The 23,230-nt window shown below is 49.5% G+C and overlaps 1 protein-coding gene across 2 annotated transcripts in view; it reads right to left on the reverse strand.

Annotated features, from left to right (window-relative positions):
- GGT7 (gamma-glutamyltransferase 7) overlaps nt 1-21,407 on the reverse strand; it is an 80,247-nt gene extending 58,840 nt beyond the window's left edge. Inside the window, exon 1 of one of the 2 annotated variants that reach the window (XM_090020437.1) lies at nt 21,340-21,407. Coding sequence is in view for 1 of the 2 variants with exons in the window: in XM_090020436.1 (XP_089876562.1) it covers nt 20,627-20,816 (190 nt within the window). In the remaining variant the exon portion in view is untranslated. Of the gene's footprint in view, nt 1-20,626; nt 20,861-21,339 lie in introns of those variants that run through there. The other variant, XM_090020436.1, reaches the window with a different exon arrangement.
- Between the last annotated feature and the right edge of the window lie 1,823 nt (nt 21,408-23,230).

The raw sequence follows: 23,230 nt of genomic DNA on the forward strand, positions 1-23,230 counted from the left end.
TTGGTACCTGCTCGCAGCGAGCAGGTACCAGCTTCTCCAGTCGGACTGGAGAACAGGTACGAGGCCTTGGCGACTCCGCAGGAGATGGAAAGGGAGGAGGAAACCCTTGGGCAGGAAGAAACGCCACATTCTTCACACTCCAAACAGATCAAGAGATCCGAGAGGACCCAGAAGAGGAGGAGACGCATGCTCGTCATAGGCGATTCCATCCTGAGAGGTAAGGAAGGGCCCATTTGTCGCCAGGACCCTTCAGCATGAGAGGTCTACTGCCTGCCTGGAGCTAAGATTCGGGATGTGACGGAGGTAATCCAGGCCAGGATCAAGCCCACCGATTACTACCCCATGGTCCTTGTCCATGTGGGTACTAATGATGCGGCCAGGAGAACCCCCGATCACCTGATGGCGGACTACCAGGCTCTGGGCGGCGTGCTGAGGGAATTCGGTGCACAGGTGGTATTCTCTTCCATCCTACCAGTGAACGGACGCGGCAGACGGCATGAGAACTGCATCCGAGAGACCAACTGGCGGCTTCGGCAGTGGTGTCTCGAGGCAGGCTTCGGCTTCCTGGACAATGACCCACACATTACAATGAGGGACATGCTCAGCTGGGATGGGCTTCACTTGTCCCCCAAAGGTAAGCATGTGTTTTCTTACAGGTTGGCGGATCTCCTCCAGCGGGCTTTAAACTAGGCTCGTTGGGGGGAGGGGAAGATGAGGGTGGGGGAAGCTGTGGACCACCAAACCAGGTGGCACCAACAAGGACAGCCCAGCCTGAAGAAAGAGAGCTTTGGGAACATGAAAGACAGGGGGTGGACAGCAATACGGCACAGGTAAGGAACGAGAAGGTAAGAGACAAAGAGCCCTTTGGGACTTGGAGCGGGGGGGCAGCAAAGGCACCAGTCGCAGGGCTCAAGTGCCTATATACTAATGCTAGGAGCATGGGGAACAAGCAGGATGAACTAGCGCTCCTGGTTGCACTAAACGCCTATGACTTAGTGGGGCTGACGGAAACCTGGTGAGATCCATCCCATGACTGGGCGGTACATATCGAGGGCTATAGATTGTACAGAAAGGACAGGGTGGGGAAAAAGGGGGGAGGGGTTGCGCTCTATGTTAAGGAGCAATATACATCAACCCTCATCAAGACAGAATCAAAGGATGAGGAAGTAGAAGGACTGTGGGTTAGGCTAAATGGGGGGCAAGGAGAAAAGGATTTGGTGGTAGGGGTCTGCTACAGACCCCCACATCAAGGGGAAGAAATAGATTTGGGGCTCCTGAGGCAACTCTCAGAGACCATAAAAGCTAAAGAGGCGGTGGTCATGGGGGACCTAAACTACCCGGACATCTGTTGGGAGACACAGACAGCAAAGTCCCACCGCTCACGCAGGTTTCTAACCTGTGTACAGGACCTCCACCTGACGCAGGAGGTACATGGTCCCACTAGGGGGAATGCCTTACTGGATCTGGTATTGGCAACGGGGGATGACATAGTAGGGGACCTACAGATCAGTAGCCATCTGGGGGACAGTGATCACCTAAAAATACAATTCAACATAAGGCGTCGAGTGGGTAAGGTAACTAGTAGGGTGAACGTGCTGGACTTTAGGAAAGCTGATTTCAGTGAACTCAGGCGATTAGTGAAGGACGCACTACAGAGTAGTAGTTTTGAAATGATGGGAGCCCAAGAAGGGTGGCTGTGCCTTAAGGAAACTATCCTTCGAGCACAAAGCGAGACGATCCCCGTGAGAGGTAAAAGAGGGAAAGGGGCCAGGAGGCTTCCCTGGCTGACCAGAGAAATCCAGGGCAGATTAAGGGCCAAAAGGGGAGCACATAAAAAGTGGAAACAGGGAGAGATCACCAAAGAGGAATATACCTCTTCTGCTCGTGCTTGTAGGGAGGCAGTTAGACAGGCCAAAGCTACCATGGAGCTGAGGATGGCAACCCAAGTAAAAGACAATAAGAAATTGTTTTTTAGATATATAGGGAGTAAAAGGAAGGCCCAGGGAGGAATAGGACCTCTGCTAAATGGGCAGAAACAATTGGTGACGGACAGAGGGGACAAGGCTGAACTTCTCAACGAGTTCTTCGCCTCAGTGTTCCTAAGCGAGAGGCATGACAAGTCTCTCACTGGGAGTGTAGGGAGGCAGCAGCAAGGCACCAGACTTCCATGTGTGGACCCTGAGGTGGTGCAGGGTCACTTGGAAGAACTGGATGCCTTTAAGTCGGCAGGCCCGGATGAGCTCCATCCGAGGGTACTGAAGGCACTGGCCGACATCATTGCAGAGCCACTGGCGGGAATATTTGAACGCTCGTGGCGCACGGGTCAAGTCCCGGAGGACTGGAAAAGGGCCAATGTGGTTCCCATTTTCAAGAAGGGGAGGAAGGAGGACCCGGGCAACTATAGGCCTGTTAGTCTCACCTCCATCCTTGGCAAAGTCTTTGAAAAAATTATCAAGGCTCACATTTGTGAGAGCCCGGCAGGGCAAGTTATGCTGAGGGGAAACCAGCATGGGTTCGTGGCAGGCAGATCGTGCCTGACCAATCTAGTCTCTTTTTATGACCAGGTTACAAAACACCTCGACGCAGGAGGAGGGGTGGATGTCGTATACTTGGACTTCAGGAAGGCCTTTGATACGGTATCCCACCCCATACTGGTGAACAAGTTAAGGGGCTGTGACTTGGATGACTGCACAGTCCGGTGGGTGGAGAATTGGCTGGAGGGTCGCACCCAGAGAGTTGTGGTGGAGGGGTCGGTTTCGACCTGGAAGGGTGTGGGCAGTGGGGTCCCGCAGGGCTCGGTCCTTGGACCGATACTCTTTAATGTCTTCATCAGCGACTTGGATGAGGGAGTGAAATGTACTCTGTCCAAGTTTGCAGATGACACTAAGCTATGGGGCGAAGTGGACACGCCGGAGGGCAGGGAGCAGCTGCAAGCAGACCTGGACAGGTTAGACAAGTGGGCAGAAAACAACAGAATGCAGTTCAACAAGGAGAAATGCAAAGTGCTGCATCTAGGGAGGAAAAATGTCCAGCACACCTACAGCCTAGGAAATGACCTGCTGGGTGGCACGGAAGTGGAAAGGGATCTTGGAGTCCTAGTGGACTCCAAGATGAACATGAGTCGGCAGTGTGACGAAACCATCAGAAAAGCCAATGGCACTTTATCGTGCATCAGCAGATGGATGACAAATAGGTCCAAGGAGGTGATACTTCCCCTCTATCGGGCGCTGGTCAGACCGCAGCTGGAGTACTGCATGCAATTCTGGGCGCCGCACTTCATGAAGGATGCGGATAATCTGGAGAGGGTCCAGAGAAGGGCCACTCGTATGGTTAAGGGCCTGCAGGCCAAGCCCTACAAGGAGAGACTAGAGAAACTGGACCTTTTCAGCCTCCGCAAGAGAAGGTTGAGAGGCGACCTGGTGGCTGCCTATAAGTTCATCAGGGGGGCACAGAAGGGAATTGGTGAATATTTATTCACCAAGGCCCCCCCGGGGGTTACAAGAAATAATGGCCACAAGCTAGAAGAGAGCAGATTTAGATTGGATATTAGGAGGAACTTCTTCACAGTTCGAGTGGCCAAGGTCTGGAACGGGCTCCCAAGGGAGGTGGTGCTCTCCCCTACCCTGGGGGTCTTCAAGCGAAGGCTAGATGTGTATCTAGCTGGGGTAATGTAGGCCCAGCACTCTTTCCTGCTTATGCAGGGGGTCGGACTCGATGATCTATTGAGGTCCCTTCCGACCCTAGCATCTATGAATCTATGAATTGTGTGTGACGGATGCAGTTGTAGGGGGAGTGTATGGTGGGCTGTTGAGAGGTTGTGAGGGGCTGACAGGGTATGTTATGGTGTATATGTGTGGGGTTGTGGGGGGCAGGGGGAAGGTATGTGGGGTTTGTGGAGTGTAAGGGAGGTTGGAAGTGTGGGCCCCCCCCCCCATGACACGCTCCCTACTGGCAGTGGTGGCAGCAGCAGCAGTAGGCAGTGGGTACTCATGTCCCATGCAGGTGCTGCCGCCTAGTGGCACATGACTCCAGGAAGCGCTGCACAGGACAGCAAGGAGTGCAGCCAGGCTGGCCAGCCTCTATTGCACAGGGTTCCAGGCACAGCTCCCAACACCAGGGGAAGCCCCATGCAATGGAGTCAGCTGCCTTCCCCACTCCTTGCCATGCAGGCCCTGGGACTCCCCCAAAGTGGAGGGGAGCCCTGCCTCCTGCTTCCCAGCAGAATCCCAGGATCTGAATGTCAGGGAGCAGCGAAGGCAGCCGGCTCCATTGTGTGGGGCTTCCCTCACTGGTGTGGAAGGGCCAGGAGCTACACATGCACCACACAGAGCCCCAGGCAATAGAGGTGGGCCAGCCTGGCTGCGCTCCTTGCCATCATGTGCAGTGCTGGCTGGAGCTGTGCGCCACGAGGTGGCAGCACCTGCAAGGGCAATGAGCACCCTCAGCGCCTCCCACCTGCTGCTGCTGCTGCTGCCACTGGCAGCAGGGGCTGTGTGCCATGGCAAGGAGTGTGTGTATGAAGGGGGGGTTCCTACACCCTCCACTCTGCCTCACACTCATACCCTGCCCATCTGAGCTCCACACTCCCTCTGTCCCATTGGCATGGGCTCCGCACTGCTGCCCTGCTGCAGCTCCCTGCTATACCCATCCCTGTCCCCACTGTTTCTCTACCTGGTGCCCAGAGCAAGTGTGATGCCAGGGAAGTCAAGCAGGTCCCCCAGCTGCAGCAGTAGCAACAGCAGCAGCCCCACTCAGAAGTTGTGTGCTAGCTGGGCTGGGCTGTTCCACCCACAAGGGTGGGAGCAAGGCATGAGTGCTGGGCAGGGTACAATTAGTTGGGCACCCATAGGTAGGATGAAATTGCCTACAAGGCTGGATCTGGCCCACAGGATGTATTTTGCCCACCCCTGCTTTAACTTTAGTCAGTGACTAAATCCCTCAGGCAAAAGCAAGGACTTTCTACTGCCTGTCCCAGAGATGTGAAGGCCTGGAAAAAAGTGGTACAGAACCAGAAAAAAATCAGAAAAACTTTTTTTTTCTTTTTTTTTCTGAGGACTTCTTTATTTTTTTTCCAAAAAACTTAAATTTTTTGGAAAAATTAAAAACCTCTTATGAAATATTTTATTTTAGAATGATAATAAAATGTTTAAGACAAAATGTTCATCTATTGCTACCACTTACTCCCCCCAAATTTTTTCTAATAACTATGTAAGAGGAAGACTTTTATGTAAGACTATCTACAGTATCAGATCATACTTGGATCAAGAGCTTGACCAGGAGTTCACCAGGGAATTGGCTGAGGACACATGTTCCCGGTACATGGTTGTCATGGGAGACTTCAACTACCCAGACATCTCATAAGCAAGGGCAACATTGGACCTCTGCTAAACCAGATAGGACAACTGACAAGTGATGCCCAGGAAAAAGCCATCCTGCTAAATGGGTACTTTGTGTCAGTTTTCCACCAGTCCCATGGGATGTCCCTTCTGCCCATTACAGAATGGGAAGGCCTGGGTGAAGGAGATTTCTTACCCTCCATCAATGCTGACCTCATGAAGGAACACCTTGAGAGGCTGGACACCTTCAGGTCAGCTGGCCCTGACAGTTTACACCCCAGGGTACTCAAGGAGCTGGCAAGCATCATAGCCCAGCCCCTGGCATGGATCTTTGAGGACTCGTGGCACTCTGGTATAGTGCCTGAAGACTGGAAGAATGCCAACGTGGTGCCTATCTTCAAGGAAGGGAGGAAAGTGGATCCAGCAAACTACAGGCCCATCAGCCTGACCTCTATCCCAGGGAATAATCTTAAAAGATTATTGAGGCCGTTCTTAACAGACTGGCCAATGGCATCATCCTGAGGGATAGCAAGCATGGGTTTGTTGCGGGTAGGTCTTGCTTGACCAATCTCATTTCCTTCTCTGACCAGGTGACCTACCACCTGGACAAGGGAGAAGAGATTGATGTCATATATGTTGACTTTAAAAAAGCCTTCAATCTGGTATCCCATGATCACCTCTTAGCAAAGCTGGCTAACTGCGGCCTTGGCCTCACCACAATCCGCTGGCTGGGGAATTGGAGCCATGGTAGGACCCAGAGGGTGGTGGTTGATGGTAGTCAATTGTCGTGGTGTGCTGTGACCAGTGGGGTCCCTCAAGGCTCTGTCCTTGGGCCTATACTATTCAACATCTTTGTTAGTGATGTGGACATTGGTATCAGAAGCAGACTGGCCAAGTTCGCCAACAACACCAAACTTTGGGGTAAAGCATTCACACCTGAAGACAGGAGGGTGATCCAGGCTGACCTTGATAGGCTCAGGAAATGGGCGGACGAGAACCTGATGGTGTTTAACACTGAAAAATGCAAGGTTCTCCACCTTGGGAGGAAAAACCTGCAACATGCTTATAGGCTAGGCAGTGCTACACTGGCTAGCACTATGGACAAAAGGGACTTGGGGGTCATGATTGACCACAAAATGAACATGAGCCTTCAATGTGATGCTGCAGCTAGTAGAGTGAGCAAAGCGCTGGCTTGCATCCGTAGATGCTTCTCAAGCAAATCCCAAGATGTCATTCTCCCATTGTACTCAGCCTTGGTGAGGCCACAGCTGGAGTACTGCGTCCAGTTTTGGGCTCCACAATTCAAAAAGGATGTGGAGAAGCTTGAGAGGGTGCAGAGGAGAGCCACGTGCGTGATCAGAGGTCAGGACAACAGACCTTATGATGAGAGACTGAGAGCTATGGGACTCTTCAGCGTGGAAAAGCGCAGGCTCAGGGGTGATCTGGTTGCCGCCTATAAGTTTATCGGGGTATACATCAGGATCTGGGGGAACGTTTGATCACCAGAGCGCCCCAAGGGATGACAAAATCAAACAGTCACAAACTCCTCCATGACCGTTTCAGGCTGGACATAAGGAAGAACTTCTTTACTGTCCAAGCCCCCAAGGTCTGGAATAGACTGCCTCTGGAGGTGGTTCAAGCACCTACTTTGAATTCCTTCAAGAAACATTTGCATGTTTATCTTGCTGGGATCTTATGACCCCTGCTTACTTCCTGCCCCTGGGGAGGGGGCTGGACTCGATGATCTTCCAAGGTCTCTTCCAGCCCTAATGTCTATGAAATCTGTGAAATCATTACAATTCCCATACACCAAGGACAAGCAGTACAGGACATCTCTCAAATGCAAGAGGAAGATGCATTTTTGCCCCCAGGGGGCACTGCCATTTTCACAAGAGAAGGAAGAAGGATTCAGTGCCTTCTTTGCTTGTGGACTTCCTCTATTGTCGACTTTTGATCTAGAGGTTGGTAGAGCTGCCCCTGTCCTCCTGACTAGGCCTCACAGGACTGGGAGTGGACACTGGCAGCAGCATCCATTTGTTCCTGTAGTGATTAGAAACAAGGAGCTTATTGCCCTGCTTGCTCAAAAGCCTCAGGAGAGGAGACAAGAGCAATAGGCCTGTGCGAAGCAGCTAGTATTCACCTTGGATTGAGATTTGGCCGATTTGGGGGACAGTGATTCAATCTGGTGATTCAAATCACTGTCCCGAATTGATTTGGCTGAATCTGATTTGGAGATTTGGCTGCTGCCAAGTCAGCCGAATCTCCAAATCACACAGGCCCCATCCTCCACCTGCTCTCAATGGCTGCCCCGCCTGCCCCAGCTTCTGGCTCTTTGGAAGAAAAAAGTCCTGGCTCACCGGCTACTGCCACATTGGGGGAGGGGCAGGCCTCTGGACAAGACCCCCGAAGCCCCGAGGCTGCAGAAGCCAGTGAGTCTGGGGTGGAGGAGTTAGTTTGTTTCTTAAAGGGCTGGGAGCTGGGGCTGGTGGGGCATTCCTGGGAGGGGCTGGGGGAGCAGGTGGGGGGTCGAGGAGCTCATCGCAGAGCCCCCCATGTGGCATGGGGCAATGGGGGGCAGCACAGAACACCCTCCCACTAGACAGGACCTGGTGAGTAGAGGCTTTTTTTTAAAGGGCTGGGAGCTGGGGCTGGGCCAGGTAGCCATGGGGGGTGGTGCTGGGGCAGTGGGCGGAGGTTGGGAGAGGCTGGGAGAATAGGCAGGGGCCTGGCAGAGATCCTCCCATGGTTCCCTCCTCCCATCCCCGGCCCCTACTTACCAGCTCAGAGTCCGGGTCTAGCTCCATGCTACAGCAGGCAGGGACTGCCTGAATCACCAAAGCTCTCTGAATCAATTCGGAGAGCTTCAAATCGATTCAAACCTTTTAATTGGTCTCCTGATTCAATTCAGATTCAGAGATTTGGCCATCGAATCGGGCTGAATCTCATCCAAATCGAATCAGCACCCCAAGCTTCGCACAGCCCTACAGAGCAAGTCTAAAGATTTTGGAGTTGGAAGGAACCTGCCTCCTTCTGGCCCTTGAGATCCACAGCAGTACAAAAGCAGCACAAAGGAACTGAAAGAAAGTATATTTCTTTATTGAAAGGTAAGAGTTTACATTTTTCTGAATTCAGTATATTAAGCTGTTTTAGCTGCATTAGTATATTTTCATAACCTATGTAATTCATAATTGAATTCCTACTTATCTGACGTTTTGTGACAAATCACCCAACCCTGGTAGTGAGGTGAGGCCTGCAGCGCAGGGAAGTTGTTCACAGTTAACTTTGAGGGGCCTCTCCTCCATCCATTACTAAATGGGTATATGCTGTAACTTAGTGTTTATATATGCAAGCTAGCCACTAAATTACATTTTTCTTTTTTCTCCTGCAGCAAAATGGTGAAACCAACTTCTAGCATATGGAAGCATTTCCACACTGCTAGTTATTCTGAAAAAAAAACGTGATTTGCAAATACTGTCAAATGAAATATGCATTTCCAAATGCTACTAGATTGACCAAACACATCCTTCTATTTAAGAAGTGTCCTGCAGACATTAAAAAATCCTTCATAGGTATAAGTGAGGAGAAGGTAGATCATGATGATTCTTACAGAGCACTTAGGTGCCCTGCTCCTTTGAAGAGTGGAAACTGCTAGGGGAAGAGCCCTAGCAGTGAGTGGGGAGCCCCAGCAGCTGGTTACGAGGGCAACCGGTCAGCTGACTGGAAGGGGCAGGACCTGGATCACATATAAACCCCAGGACTGAGGCCAGGATGGCAGTTCCCTGCCAGCAGCCAAGGGGGAAGGAGGTCTCCCAGAGCAAGCAAAAGGGGAGAGGCCTGCCTGCAGGTACAGCCTCTGATGGTGGTGAGGGATGGAGCACCCCTCGTGTGGCTTGAATGATGTTATAGCCAGGCGGCTTGAATTTATGTTATAGCCCAGGGGCTTGTGTTTTGTTTGCTGTTTGACACTGGTGGTTTGGGTGAGGCTATTAGGGGATGGAGGAGGCCTCATAGGGACCCTGGCACCACAGAGGGTGCAGCATTTGGGGGTGCACTGACCCCAGCACCAGAAAGGGCACAGCACTTTGCAGGGCTGTGGAGGCACAGTGCGAGACAGGGCAGCAGGGAGCCCGAGCACCAGGAGGGTGTGGGGCGCGACAGGGCTCTGGGGAGCCCAGGGAGGACCTGGGGGCCAAATTATAACAAGGTCCAGACCGAACAATGTAAATTCCGGCTGCAAGGCTTGGGGCGTGGTAAAGGGATGGTTGGAGCCACGCATAGTGCATAAGACTAGGGTGCCCCAAAACACCCATTGCAGAACAGGACCCACAAGGGGTCCAGGAGCCCATGGGGTCAGAGAGTACAGCAAAACCATGTCCAGGATGACATAAAGGCAGCCTCCCTATTATATATTTACCATCAAAGATGTGGCGGGCAAGAATCGAGGGTGCCCATTGGGCCAACTTGGCATGGTAAGGGGGCCTTCGGAAGATCAGGACCATCCCACAGGACCCTGTCCTTTGACAATGAAGAAAATGCAAATAGCTCTTTCCAACGTTCTTGATCCAGAAGTCCTCCTACTGCTGCTGCTGCTTCTTTTTTTATAACATCACCATCACAAAGGGTTGCCCAATCAACATCCTTAAGTAACCAAATATTGCAACCAACTGTATGCAAAAGACTCTCAATAGCTTCATTTGTAGACAAGATGACACCAGAAGAGCAGGAAAAAATTGACCAAGATCTTGCAAGTGCAGTAGATTCTTCTGGGACACCATTGTCAATAACTGAAAATGCATACTGGCAGAAAGCCTTTAAATTACTAAGACTATCATACCGTTTGCCCTGCAGACATTCTTTGAGCAAGCCTCTTTTAGAGTCAGAATATGAATGTGTAATGCAATCTGTGCAAGGAAAAAATCAACAAAGCACTGTGTCTTGCAGCACTTACAGATGGATGGACAAATGTGCAGGGAGAAGGAATCGTAAACTTTGTGATAACAACACTTCAACCAGATTTTTACAGAAGCATTGAAACAGGAGAGCACAGACATACTGTAGAGTATATCAGTAGTAAAATATGTGAGGTCCTACAGAAGTTTGGGAGTGGTAAAGTATTCGCTTTGCTGACTGAGAATGCAAGTAACATGAAAGCAGCATAGGAGATCATAATGGATAAATATCCACATATTACTGCAATAGGATATGCATCCCATGGGCTCAGCTTGCTTTTTAATTATATCAATCAGTTGGACACTTTGCAAAAGATCTATAGAAGAGCAAAAGAAGTTATAAAACATGTAAAAGTTATTCATATTGTAGCTGCAGTCTTTAAGAAGAAGCAGGAAGAAAAGAATGCAAAGAATAAAATAGAGACACTCAAACTCTGTAGTAAAACTAGATGGGGTGGAGTGATGATCTCATTTGAAAGTTTACTAAAAAACAAAGAAGCTCTTCAACAAACAGTAATAATTGAGGAACTTAAAGTACCCAGAAGTGTAAATGACACTGTACTTGATGAGGATGTCTTCCGGGTTCAGCTGCAGAACTCCCTGAAGATTCTAAAGCCAATTTCTTCAGCAATCACTGCATCTAAATCAGACAATGTGCTTTTGTCAGACATTCCTTAGCAAATGGCCCAGATTAAATCAACTGTTTTTGAGAATCTAAGTGTATCTCCACTTACAAGTACAGAAGAAAGAAAAATGAAAGACTTTATTAACAGATGGGAAGAATTCTGTTGCCAATCAATTCATGCTGCTGCAAATCTCTTGGATCCAAGATTCAAAGGCAGAAATGTTAGTGATGATAGCACCGTTACTGCATTTGACTGGACTACAAAACAAGCAACACACTTTGGACTGGATGTTGGAAAGGTACTTTCAAATGTTGCAGAGTACAGAACATCTTCAGGTATTTGGTCCAGGAATGCAGTCTGGGACTCTGGCAAGCATATGCGTCCTGCAATATGGGTGCAAGGCCTTCACACAACACAGACTTTGATTCTTCTTGCTTTTCACCTGCTTCAGATTCCTCCCTCTTCTGTGGCATGTGAAAGAAACTGGTCTACGTTTGGAAATACTCACACCAAATCAAGAAATAAGTTAACATGTGAAAGAGTAGAGAAATGTGTCTCAATCCAGGCAAACTTTCAGTTTTCAGAAGCCCATGAAGATGATAAAAATGAAGGATCAGAAAAGCACTAACTGCTGATAGTGCCAGTTCAGAAAATGAGACTTATTAGACAAAATTTCATGAAGCAAAATCAATGAGTCTTAGGTGGGGTTCCTTTTTTTCTCAGCTCTTTTTCTAAAAACAAGTGTTTTCTGTATCTGCTTGACACTGTGTAGGAGACTAGAATATATAACTAGAATATATAACTAAAATATATAAGTCCAGAATATATAACTTCCTTTGTTTTACTATAATGTTGATCGTTTCTTCTATTTTCAACTTTAATTTTTGCCTGCTTCTCATAAACTGGAAAAAACTAAGAGATGCTAGGTTCCTTAGAGTTCAGCAGCTTGTAGCTCCATTTGTAGCAAAAAACATTTTAAAGTAAATTAAATTAGTAAATTGGTGATTATTGTCTGAATAAACTATACTTTTAAATTTAATAAATGTACTAAACATGATAATTTTATGAGCAAGCCAAGTTATACATAATTCATTTTATGTTCTTAAAGTAGCAAAGTGAATTTAGATCTGTAAAGGGTGCTAAGAAAATAAGTATTGCATATATTTCAAATTTTCCCAAAATTTCCATTCCCCCCTCCCCCCCCAAAATGGAGGGGAAAATGTTTTTTTTTCCCATGACTTCAAAATTTCTGGAAATTTTACATCTCTAGCCTGGTCCCTAGCCTACATTCACCTCTACCTGGAAGGCCAGCACCTCCAGACCACAAGAGGTGCTAGTTCCTCTTTGTTCAGTTGAGGGCTCATCCTGTTGCAAAATCTCATGCAGCTGTCCCTGCTGATAGCTTGGCTTACTCACTAAAAATGAAGCTGAACAAATGGAAGTGAAAGATCTCAGTTCTAATTAACCCTCTTAATGCCTCTACAAGCCTCTTTCCAATTGCACTGGCAACCACTCAGTAACCTGGATATTGAATAACCACTCAGTATCTAGGCCCTGTCTCATTCATTACACTTTAAAGACAATGAACCAAATTCAGACCTAGTGTAAGCAGGTGCAACTCCCCTGGAACTGCAGGTAGTTCTAACTTTAGTTGTTATGCTGCATAAAATCAGGAGTAAATCCCCTGGGACTTTATTACCTGAGCTCTAAGCATACGTACAATCTTAAAACAAGAAACTACTTGTGCAGAGCATTAAGTTGAGGAAGTAGCTCTTTCAGCACCCTCCTGCTTTTCACTTCAAGATCTTAGGATGGAAATCCTACATCAGGTCACAAATGGAATCATGCTTGATGTTCTCATCCTAGTCACCAGTGCACCGTTGGGTCCCTCTTCTTAAAAGAACATCAGGCCAGAAACTACAGGTCATGGCTGAGAAACCCTGGCAGGACTGTGCATAGTCTTGGGTTCAGGCTATGGAAGAAGCCCCAAAACTAGACTAGCAAGGGTAGTGCAGATCAAGATTGGAACACTCTGGCAGAACAATATATAGGCCCAGAGCTACAAAAGTAAGAGTGACCTACATAAACTAAACTGTATACAAAGATCTACAACTGGACTAGGAGGGAGTTCAATACTGAAGTGTCTCCCAGAGTTAGGGTATGGGGGTAAAATGGTTAAGACTTCTTATTATAGCTCCAGAGACTTACTGTGGTCTCATGTCCCAGTGTATCCAGCTGTGAATGGGTATCTAATCATTTAGGCTGAAGACACAAGGGTGGCCAAAGGTGACGCTAGCCACGTTACTCCCTTGTGTGCTGCTGACTACAGAAATGGGCATACCTTAGTCATGCCCCCCCGTGTGGGCTACCAGGCTTGGGTGGACCTTTGATCTTGACTTTTGTTGTAGAGCTAGGAGGGGCACAGTCCCTTCCTCCATCCAGCATGCACCCTCTTCATTCCACGAGCAACATGTTTGCCTACAGCAGGAAAAAACAAATGACAAATACTGATACTTTCCTACTTAGAAAAGTAAAGCAGCAGGAACCTCTGTATAAAAACCTGAGAAACCCAGAGCTAAATGCTCATATACTCACTCCCTGTGCTACTTAAGAGCTCACAAAACAGAGGCTGAAGAACTAGAAATCAAAGATCGGCCATGTCAAGATGGGGAAATAAATAACTCATAGAATCACAGAGAAATAGGACTGAAAGGGACCTCCAGAGGTCATCTAGACCAATGCCCTGCCTGTCTGTCCTAACCAGTCCATATAAACCATAATCTAAACACTACATAAGACTGCCATCAAACCTGACATAACACAGAACTAACACCCTAACCCTCCACAGGTAAAGCAGGGGAACCATTGCAGCCAATGTCCTGCTTCTATAACAGGCTGTCAATATATGTTCAAGAAATCTCAGGTAGAGGGCTGCACCCTCTACCACAGAGGACGGCAAAGTCCCCAGCCTTGGCTGTAGCCATCACCTAATGCCTCCGAGGGAGGCTTAAAAACACCCTGGCATGTAACATAGGCAACCAGCAAAGCCCAGAGCATGGGAAATACCTTAGCATAGCTATCCTTAGGTTATCCTTGATCAATGCTATCCAACCTCTTCTTGAACACCTCCAGTGATGGAGAGTCCACAACTTCCCTAGGCAGTCTATTCCACTGCCTTGCTATTCTAACAGTGAAGAAGTCTTTCCTGATATGCAATCTAAATGTACCTTGCTGCAAATTCAAGCTGTTGGTTCACATCCAACTCTCTGCAGCAATAAAGAAAAGGTGCTTTTCCTCTTATTTATTGGAGTGCTTAAAATATTTGCAGACTGCTATCATGTCCACTCTTAAGTGCCTTTTCCGCAAGCTGAACGTGCCTTGCTCCTTCAGCCTCTCCTTGTATGACTTACTTTCCAAGCCCTTTATCATCTTTACTGCCTGCCTCTGGACCCTCTCTAACTTCACATGCTTCTTAAAATGTGGAGCTCAGAACTGCACACAATACTCCAAATGAGGCCTAACCAGCTCCAAGTAGAGAGGTACTATCATAGAATCATAGAAAATTAGGGACCTCAGGAGGTCATCTAGTCCAACCCTCTGCTCAAAGCAGGACCATCCCCAACTAGATCATCCCAGCCAAGCCTTTGTTGAGTTGGGTCTTAAAACCTCCAAGAATGGAGATTCCACAACCTCTCTGGGTAACATGTTACAGTGTTTTACTACCCTCCTAGTGAGAAAGTTCTTCCTAATATCCAACCTAAAATTCCCTTGATACAACTTGAGACCATTGCTCCTTGTTCTGTCATCTGCCACCACTGAGAACAGTCCAGCTCTATCCTCTTTGGAATCACCTTTCAGGTAGTTGAAGGCTGCTATTAAATCCCCTCTCAGTCTTTTCTTCTCTAAACTAAACTAGTCCAGTTCCCTCAACCTCTCCTCAGAAGTCACGTGCTCCAGCCCCCAAACCATTTTTGTTGCCCTCCGCTGAACTCTCTCCAATTTGTCCACAATAATACTATAACTCCCATGTCTCGCACCTAATGCTTCTATTGATGCATCCCAAAATTGTATTCATCTTGTGTGAGGCTGCATCACACTGCAGACTCATATTGAATCTGCGATCTTTCAAGACTCCCAGATCCTTTTTTATAGTGCTGCCATCCAACCAGGTTTCCGCCATTTTATATTTGTGCTTTTGATTATTCCTCCCAAGGTGTAGCACCTTGCATTTGCCCACATTGAACTTCATCCTATTAGCTCTAGCCCAGCTTTCCAATCTGTCAAGATCCTTCTGAATTGCACTTCAGTGTGTTCACAATCCTTCCCAGTTTTGTGCCAGCCACAAACCTGCTCAAGAAGCTTTCTATGCCAGCATCCGAATCATTAACAAACATATGGAACAGCACAGGGCCCAGGACAGACCCCTGTGGGACTCCACACAAAACCTTCTGCAATTCTTATGTGGATCCATTAATAATTACCCTTTGCTTGTAGCTCTTGAGCTAGTTACCTATTCACCTACAGTAGTTTTGTCCAGTCCACGTTTCTTCAATTTGTTTATGAGAAGGTCATGTGGGACCTTGTCAAAAGCCTGGCTGAAGTCCAGATATATATCCACAGCATTCCCGTCATCCACCCAAGTAGTTACTTTGTCAAAATAGGAGTTCAGGTTTCATAGTTCATAGATGTTAGTGGCTGGAAGGGATGTTTGACATTATCTGTTTTTCATAAATCCATGCTGGCTGCTTGCAATCAGCTTTTTCTCCTCCAGATGCTTGCAAAGAGCTTTCCTTAGGATATGCACTAATAACTTCCCAGGTATTGAGGTAAGGCTAACGAATCTGTAGTTCCCCTATTTCTCCTTTTTTTAAAGAGGGACACTATGTTGGCCCTTTTCTAGTCCTTCGGTACCTGGCCTGTCTCCCACAACTTCTTGAAGATCGTTGCCAAGGGCTCTGAGATCTCCTCTGCCAGTTCCTTCAAGACATGAAGTTCATCTGGCCTTGCTGACTTAAATCCATTCAGACCCATCAAAAGCTCTCTGACCATGAATTTTGTTATCTCATCCCTCAGCCTGCCCCCTTCTGTATCCAAATAATCCATATTAGGTATCTGGCTGCAGCTTAATTTTTTTGTGAAATCTGAGGCAAAGTAGCTACTGAGTAACTCTGCCTTCTTTGCATCTTCTCTTAAGAGTTGCCCCTGCCTTGTTAACAGGACCCACAGTTTTCTTGGTCCTACTTTTCTGGCCAACATACTTATAGAACCTCTTCTTGTTGTTTTTAATTTCCTTTGCCAGGTGCAACTCATTCTTTATCTTTGCCTTCCTGATTTTGTCCCTGCAGGTTCTGACTATTTCCTGGTATATGTCCTTGCTGACCTGCCCATTCTTCCATCATATGCCCAATTCCTTTGCAAGCAAAATCCCAGCACATCTGCCTCAGTTCTTCTTCTCTGCCCACTCACACACTCCCTACCATCCCTGCAAGAACTACTCCTATATTGGCTCTCACAGCAGTTTCATCAGGATGGGACAGATGGTTCTTGGGGTCCCAGGCAAACTCTGACCACCAGGTAGTAGACATGCTGGAACAGGGCAAAGGATCAGGCAGCTAGAAGCATCTGACAGGATAGCCTTGCAGTTGGAGGGATCTAAACATTGTCAGGAAGGGAGAAGTAGAGGGCTATTTCAGAAGCTGGTGGGGGCACTGGCAGCTCTCATCAGTCAGTATGAAAAAGCAGGACTGGCAAGTTTCTATGAAAGGTTCACAGCAAGGCAGCCTTTAAGGGAGGTTAGAGGTATTTGTAGAGAGAAACTGGTAATAAAACAGTACACCAAAGGATAGGCCTTTATGCACATGTCCCTGTAGCACACACTGTATTCGGCTCTTCCTGTACTACTGAGAGCTTTAAACCATGTGTATTACCCAGTGACCTTAATCACCATACAGTACAAGCTCAACATGAAAGCAATGAAAGCATGATAGCATATCTACAGTGCCTTCAAAACAGGAAATAAATTCAGCCTCACAAAGTCCCAAAGATGTGTTAATATTTCCATTTCATAAATGGGGAAACAAAGGCATGGAGAGGACATGTGACTTTCCCAAGGTCACATAGGAATCCATGGCAGAGCCAAAAAGAGACTCCTGAGAAGAAAGATGGTCCAGGGGGTTGGAGTATTAGTTTACTGTTTGAGAAACCTGGGTTCAACTTATGTGACTTGGAGCAAGTCATTTCTCATTCGTATGCCTCATTTTTCCCAATCAACTTCTCAGAGCCCTGGTAAGAATAAAAATATTATAGACCATTAGATCCGAAGAGGATAATGAGGCAGAAATCTCCAAGAGCACCATCCTGCTCTTTGTCTTCCCCATGAGAACATTCCTTTCTCTGGAAAGACAAGCTACCAAACACCATTTAGTAGCCAGACATACATTGGTTTCTTTCGTGAACCTGCACTTCAAGATTCCAGGGCCACCTACACCGAACTTGTAGGGGCTGGTGAGAAGAGAAAGCAAAAGGAGCATGGGAGTTGCCTGGTGAAAGACTCAGAAAAATGGCACTGGAGTCTCACTGGAAAATTTTCTTCAAAACCCTAGGACTATACTTTTTTGGAACAGAAGCACAGATTTGGCAAAAATTGAAATGTAGGTTCCCATCCCACTCATTTTGACAAACAATGCTAGCACTTGGTGCACAAGTGGATTTTTACAAGCTATTAAAATATCTTGATCTTTAATTAATACAATGGCATAGATGTGAGAATACAAAAAACATTATAATATGTTACATATGCAATTGCATAACATAGGTCTACATGAAATTACAGCAGCATTGCAGAGTAGTCCAGTAATTGTGTATGCAAATAACCAGAACTGGAAATTGGCATGCACAATCAGGATAACTGAACACATAAATGAGGCATGAAATTGCACTTGCATTTTGCGCACACAAAGTTATGGCTAACTGTGTGGAATTCTTTCCCCTTCATCTTACCCATAGATTTCAAAGTGAAGTAATTAAGGAGGCATTGCTCTCTTAAACCTGAAAGTAAAGGGGAACTAGAATAGAATTAAAAGAAAATAGGTCATGAAAGCTTATTTACTTGTTAGAATATAATCAAAGGGATGAAAAAATGTAAACTGCAATTGCAAGCTGGCTTTCAGCCTTCAGAGTCAGTAGACCTGACTAGGAATATTAAATAACAGTCCGTGCTTTGAGAAAGCCTGCCTGATACACCAAATTGAACATCTCACTACTTCATTTGTTGGGAATGAGAGCTGGTCACATGAACCACTGTACTGAGCCAAACTAATTCCTGACGTAAGTCCACTGAAGTCAATAGCAATTCACTACGGAAGAGCCTGCCCTGTGGTCCTTGTCTCTATACCACTAGGTTGCAGGTAGGGATTTGCTGCTAGGAATTTTTTCTTTTTTCTTCTTTAGCTGTTGAGAGGGCTCAGTTAGGATGGAGAAATTTAGTTTGGGATTGCAGGAAAAATATACAACTTTGATTGTCCAGGAAGAAACTAGTCATTTAAAAAGCTGTAAAGGGCTTTGTCAAAAATAAAAAGAACAGCAGATAATTTCATTAAAACCAAGCATTTGATAGGAACAATCCACAGCTTTCTGCAAATATCTATCTGCCTTTGCAGCTGGTACTGCATTTCCAGAACCGATTTACTGTTTGTGATTACAGGGAGAGTCTGACAAATTGAAATGAGAAACTAGGCAGAGGACAATCAAGATGAGGACATGAGATTTCAGCCTTACAAAACACCAGAGATAACTATGAATTAAAAAAAAAATGTAGCATTCCAGTCAATCAGTGCAAGGGACAAGGAGAGATGGGAGGCCACATGGATTGATGAATAATGGAGGGGAAACCTAGGAGGCTGTGGAGAGTCATGGGAGAAAAAGAGGGACAGTACCAAATTGAGAAAGGACATTTCCTGACAGCCGCTTAGATCCCAGGTTCACTGTCTTATATATATTCAAAACCAAGCAGTCCAACTAGTGACCCATGGGCCACATGCAGCCCAGGAAGTGTTTTGCTGAGGCCCCTCGGCTCCAGTCCAGCTGCTGCTCCCCCCCATTGATCAAGCTGTAACAGGAACCAGAATCTCCATTTTCCACCTCCAGCTTCTACCTTCTGCATCTCCCCCAAGGGACGAGGTGGTGCAGTGCAGTGCTGGGAGTTGAGGGTGAAGCTGAGGCCATGCAAGTGTGCAGCATAGCAGTGGGGGAGAGGGGTAACTGCAAAGGCAGGGGTGTATAGGGAGTGCCTACACAGGCATAGTACAGCAGGGTAGGGGCATCCATATGGGGTGCACCCAGGACCCATGTCCCACACAGGTGCAGCCCCATGACATGTGGCCCTAGATTGCTTAAAAGTTGTGCAGCCTTGGTTTAGAAGATAATGAGAAAGGAAAGTAGACTCAGCTAGATCTGGTCTAGGATACTTTTGGAAAACAAATAGAACATAACTGTATCTTGACTGACTCCAAATCATTCCCCAGGATTTGGCCCAATTCAAGGTAGGGCTAAGCCTTGTCTACACAAGAAGTCCCAGCCATCCCTTACCTTTCCTAGGGAGTCACCCTTACACCAAGGGAGGGATCACTGGGGTGGGTGTGTCTGGGCTGTATCTAGCCAAGTTCTTTCAAACACAGGTTGGGGATAGAGCAATGGGAGGCAACCTTTTTGGAAGATGTGCCAAAAATCTCTGCATCCTCCCCAAGTGCCACTCTGATCCTCTTCCCCTGCCCGATTGGCTGCTCTGATGTTTCCTGCCCTGTGCTCCCTGCCCAGTCTGCTTCTCTGTTTTCTGGTCCCTGCCCTATCTGCCACTGTGCTGTTTCCCCTCCCCTTGGTCTGCTCCTTGCCACACACGGAGGCTACCCATGCCAGTTGTGGCAAACAGGCTCCAGGTTGGCCCCGCACAAGTTAGAGGGGACCTGCCTTTTATAGGCAAGGGCTGTAGAAGCTCTGCCCCCAGTAGATACGGTTTGCCTGTGCTCTGAGTGGTTCCTTCTCCTGATGAATGAAATCCCCAGTGCCCATAGAAATGCCACCCCTGAGAGGGTGGGACCCACACAGGCCCTGCCCAGACAGGGCAGGATGCCAGATAGGCCCTGCCCCATGAATTGATCAGGCATGAAAGGTGCCCCAAGGCTTTTAAGCCTTGTGTGGGTTGTGGGGAAGGAGGCAGAAGTCCCCTGGCAGCCTCTGAAGATCAGTGATGGTGCCCGGCTACCCCAGCATCAGGAGGAGCACCAAGTCCTCCTCAAGGGAGAGCTGTGATGGGCCAGGATGGAGCAGGGAAGCCGGTTCACAGTGACTGGGGAATTTGGATTCGTTGTGACAGGAGCCGAGCCCGGGGGCAGAGGAGGCAGCAACACAGTGTCTGGGGGGTGGAAAGAAATGGGGCAGGGAGGACGGATGCATGGAGGCAGCAACCAGAGGGCATGAAGGGAGCCGAGAAAGGGCCCGAGGGGGGCAGCAGTGAGCGGGTGCAGGGCAGAGACCCCTGGCTGGAGGCTGCCAGCGGGGACAGACGGGGCGAGGACCGGGAGGAGGGAGGCGCACGGGCGAGAGGGGGGAAGAGCCACGGGGGCAGCAGGGCCGGGGCCGGGGCCGGGGCCGGGGCCGGCTGGGCGCGGCGGTGCGGGAACGGGGCCGGGGCCGGGGCCGGGCGCCCCGCTCCGCTCACCGGTGTCCTGCTCGCCCAGGAACGCGTCCTCCTCCTTCCTGGCGCGCAGGCAGCTCTCGGCCGCGGCGCCGCCCGGCTCCTCCTCGGGCAGGCGCGGGAAGCTGGTGATGCTCATGTAGTCCACGGGCGAGTAGGCGCCCAGCGTGCTCTGCTGGCTCGCCTCCTTCTCGGCCGCCGCCGCCGCCGCCATCGCGCTGCTGCTGCCGGCCCGGCCCGGCTCGGCCCGGCTCCGCTCCGCTCCGCTCCGGAAGTGACTGAGCCGGCGCCGGCGGGGGGGCGAGCGGGGCCCACCCCCGGGACGGCAGGTGCCGGGACCCGCCTCTGCGCCCCCCCGGAGCCCCGGGGCTTTGCCGGCAGAGCCCGCCGTGCCCCGCCCGGGGTCGTCCTCCCCGCCCTCCCCTCCGCCGAGCTCCGGCCCGGGGGCGGCTCCGTGAGGCGCGGATGCGGCAGGGGTCCCGGCGCGCGGGGCGGCCGCGCGGGCGCTGACGCTCCAGGGGGCCGGAGCCGCCCCGCTGCGGCCCCGCGCGGCCAGGGCCCGTGACTCGGCCGCCTCGAGCGGCCGGGGGGAGCCGGCACCGGGCCCTGGGCACCTGCCGCCGGGGCGGGGAGCGCCGCTGCGCCGGCCGGGAGCCGCCAGCCGAAACGAAGCGTCTGTTTCCTCGCAGGACTTCTGTCACTCGGTGAAGCCCCCGAATATAAGAGCTGCCACTTACTCGTTCAGACCTTAGGTCCGTCTTGCCCAGCATCCTGTCATGCAGACGCCTGTCCTTGTTGCCAGCCGAGCCCCCTCCGTGGAGCGGGTGTACCTGGTGTGGGCCAGGCTGGAGCCCCTGCACCACCTCCTCGGGAACCTGGCTCTATTCCCCTCACCTCTTCATTCATGCACTTCTTGTCCGTGGCCCCACCGAGTCCCAGGACCTCCTGGTCAACCTCCTTCTGGCCCTGGCTAAGAAAGGAGGCTCGGGCTGCAAGGGCCCCCACAGACTGCAGAGCCCCTTTTCTTTCCCGTGTCCGGGCAGAGCATCACTGGGCAGTGTCCACTGGTCCTTGGATTGGCTTGAGGGGCAGTGGGCGCTGTCCAAGGTGCTCAGCTCGGTGCCCCTCCCCCCTCCCGGCACACTACTTATTAATTTTTGACCTTCACTCCCATCCCTGTTTCCTTATCATTTGTCCCAGTAACCAGATGTTGCTTTTTTAGTAGCCTCCCTTAGTTTATGTAGTGGGTCTAGCCCTGTGTCATGTGGACACCTGCTCCTTTTGCCAACAGAGGGGGACCCTGGCGCGCACGTATCTGGAGTGCACCCGGTTGCAACTCCTCTTCCGCCTCCTCCAGAACCTCTTCTTGAGGTTCTGGCTGCACTTCTCCCCTCACCTGTTTATTTATGCACTCCCTGTCTGTGGCCGCACCGAGTCCCAGGATCTCCTCCTGGCCCTGGCTGAGCTGGCTATATATCTTACCAGGGAGGAGGCTCTGGCCAAGAGGACCCCTGGGGAATGCAGGGCCACTTTTCTTTCCCTGGTTCAATCCCATCTCCTGGCAGAGTATCATTGGTCATTGACTCATTTGAGGACCAGTAGGTGCTGTCCAGTATGCTCCGCTCAGTGCCTCCCTCCCAACCCCCTCCCCCCCCGCACACTAATTTTAAGCCTCTATCACTCCCATCCCTGTTGTCTTTATTTGTCCCAAGCAATCAGTTATTGCCTACCTAATGGCCTCCCTTTCTAAGGGAAGCTTATAGTGTTTCCTTGTGGGCGCTGACCCAGGGTCTCTAGGCAACAAATAGGCTTGTATCATACAGACACCTGCCCCTTTTGCTGGTACAGGGAGACCGTGGCACACGCCTACCTCGAGTGCACCAGGTTGCAACCCCTCTTCCACCTCCTCCAGAACCTTCTGCTGAGGTTCTGGTTGCTCTATTTCCCTCACCTGTTTATTTATGCACTCCCCATCAGAGGTTGCACCAAGTCCCAGGACCCTCCTGGTCAACCTTCTCCTGGCCTTGGAAAGGAATATCTCACCAGAAAGGAGACTCTGGCCAGGAGGCCCCCCAGGGACTTCAGGACATCTTTCCTGTCCCTGGTTCAATCCTGTCTTCAACCAGTGTATCACTAGGCAGTGTATCACTGGCCAGCATCTACTGGCTCCTTGGACTTGTTTGAGTGCCAGTGGGTACTGTCCAGTGTGCTCTACTTGGTGTCCCCCCTGGTGCACTAGTGCTTAATATTTGACCATCACTCCTGTCCCCTTTTTCATTATTATTTGTCCCAAGGAATCAGTAACATGTCATTAGTGGCCATCATTACCAAAGGGGCTTATTGTTTACTTGGTGAACCTAGGCCCACAATTCCCTTTGACATGTTAAAAGTCCTGTGTCATGCAAACACTTGAACTTTTTTTCCAACAGAGGGAGACCCTGGCAACATACCTAAGTTGAGTGCACCAGGTTGCAACCCTTCTACCTCCTCCAGAACCTGCAGTCAGGGGCATGGACCAAGGTGGTCAAGGGCCCTAAGGCCCACTGCACCAAGGCCCCCCCACTCCCCTCCCACCGTCTCCCTCCAGGACTAAGGAGGACTCTGGGACCTCCCGCTCAGCCCAGTCAG

The sequence above is a fragment of the Crocodylus siamensis genome, chromosome 10 (genome assembly GCF_052110815.1).
Source record: "Crocodylus siamensis isolate JL-2025a chromosome 10, ASM5211081v1, whole genome shotgun sequence".
Lineage (NCBI taxonomy): Eukaryota > Metazoa > Chordata > Crocodylia > Crocodylidae > Crocodylus > Crocodylus siamensis.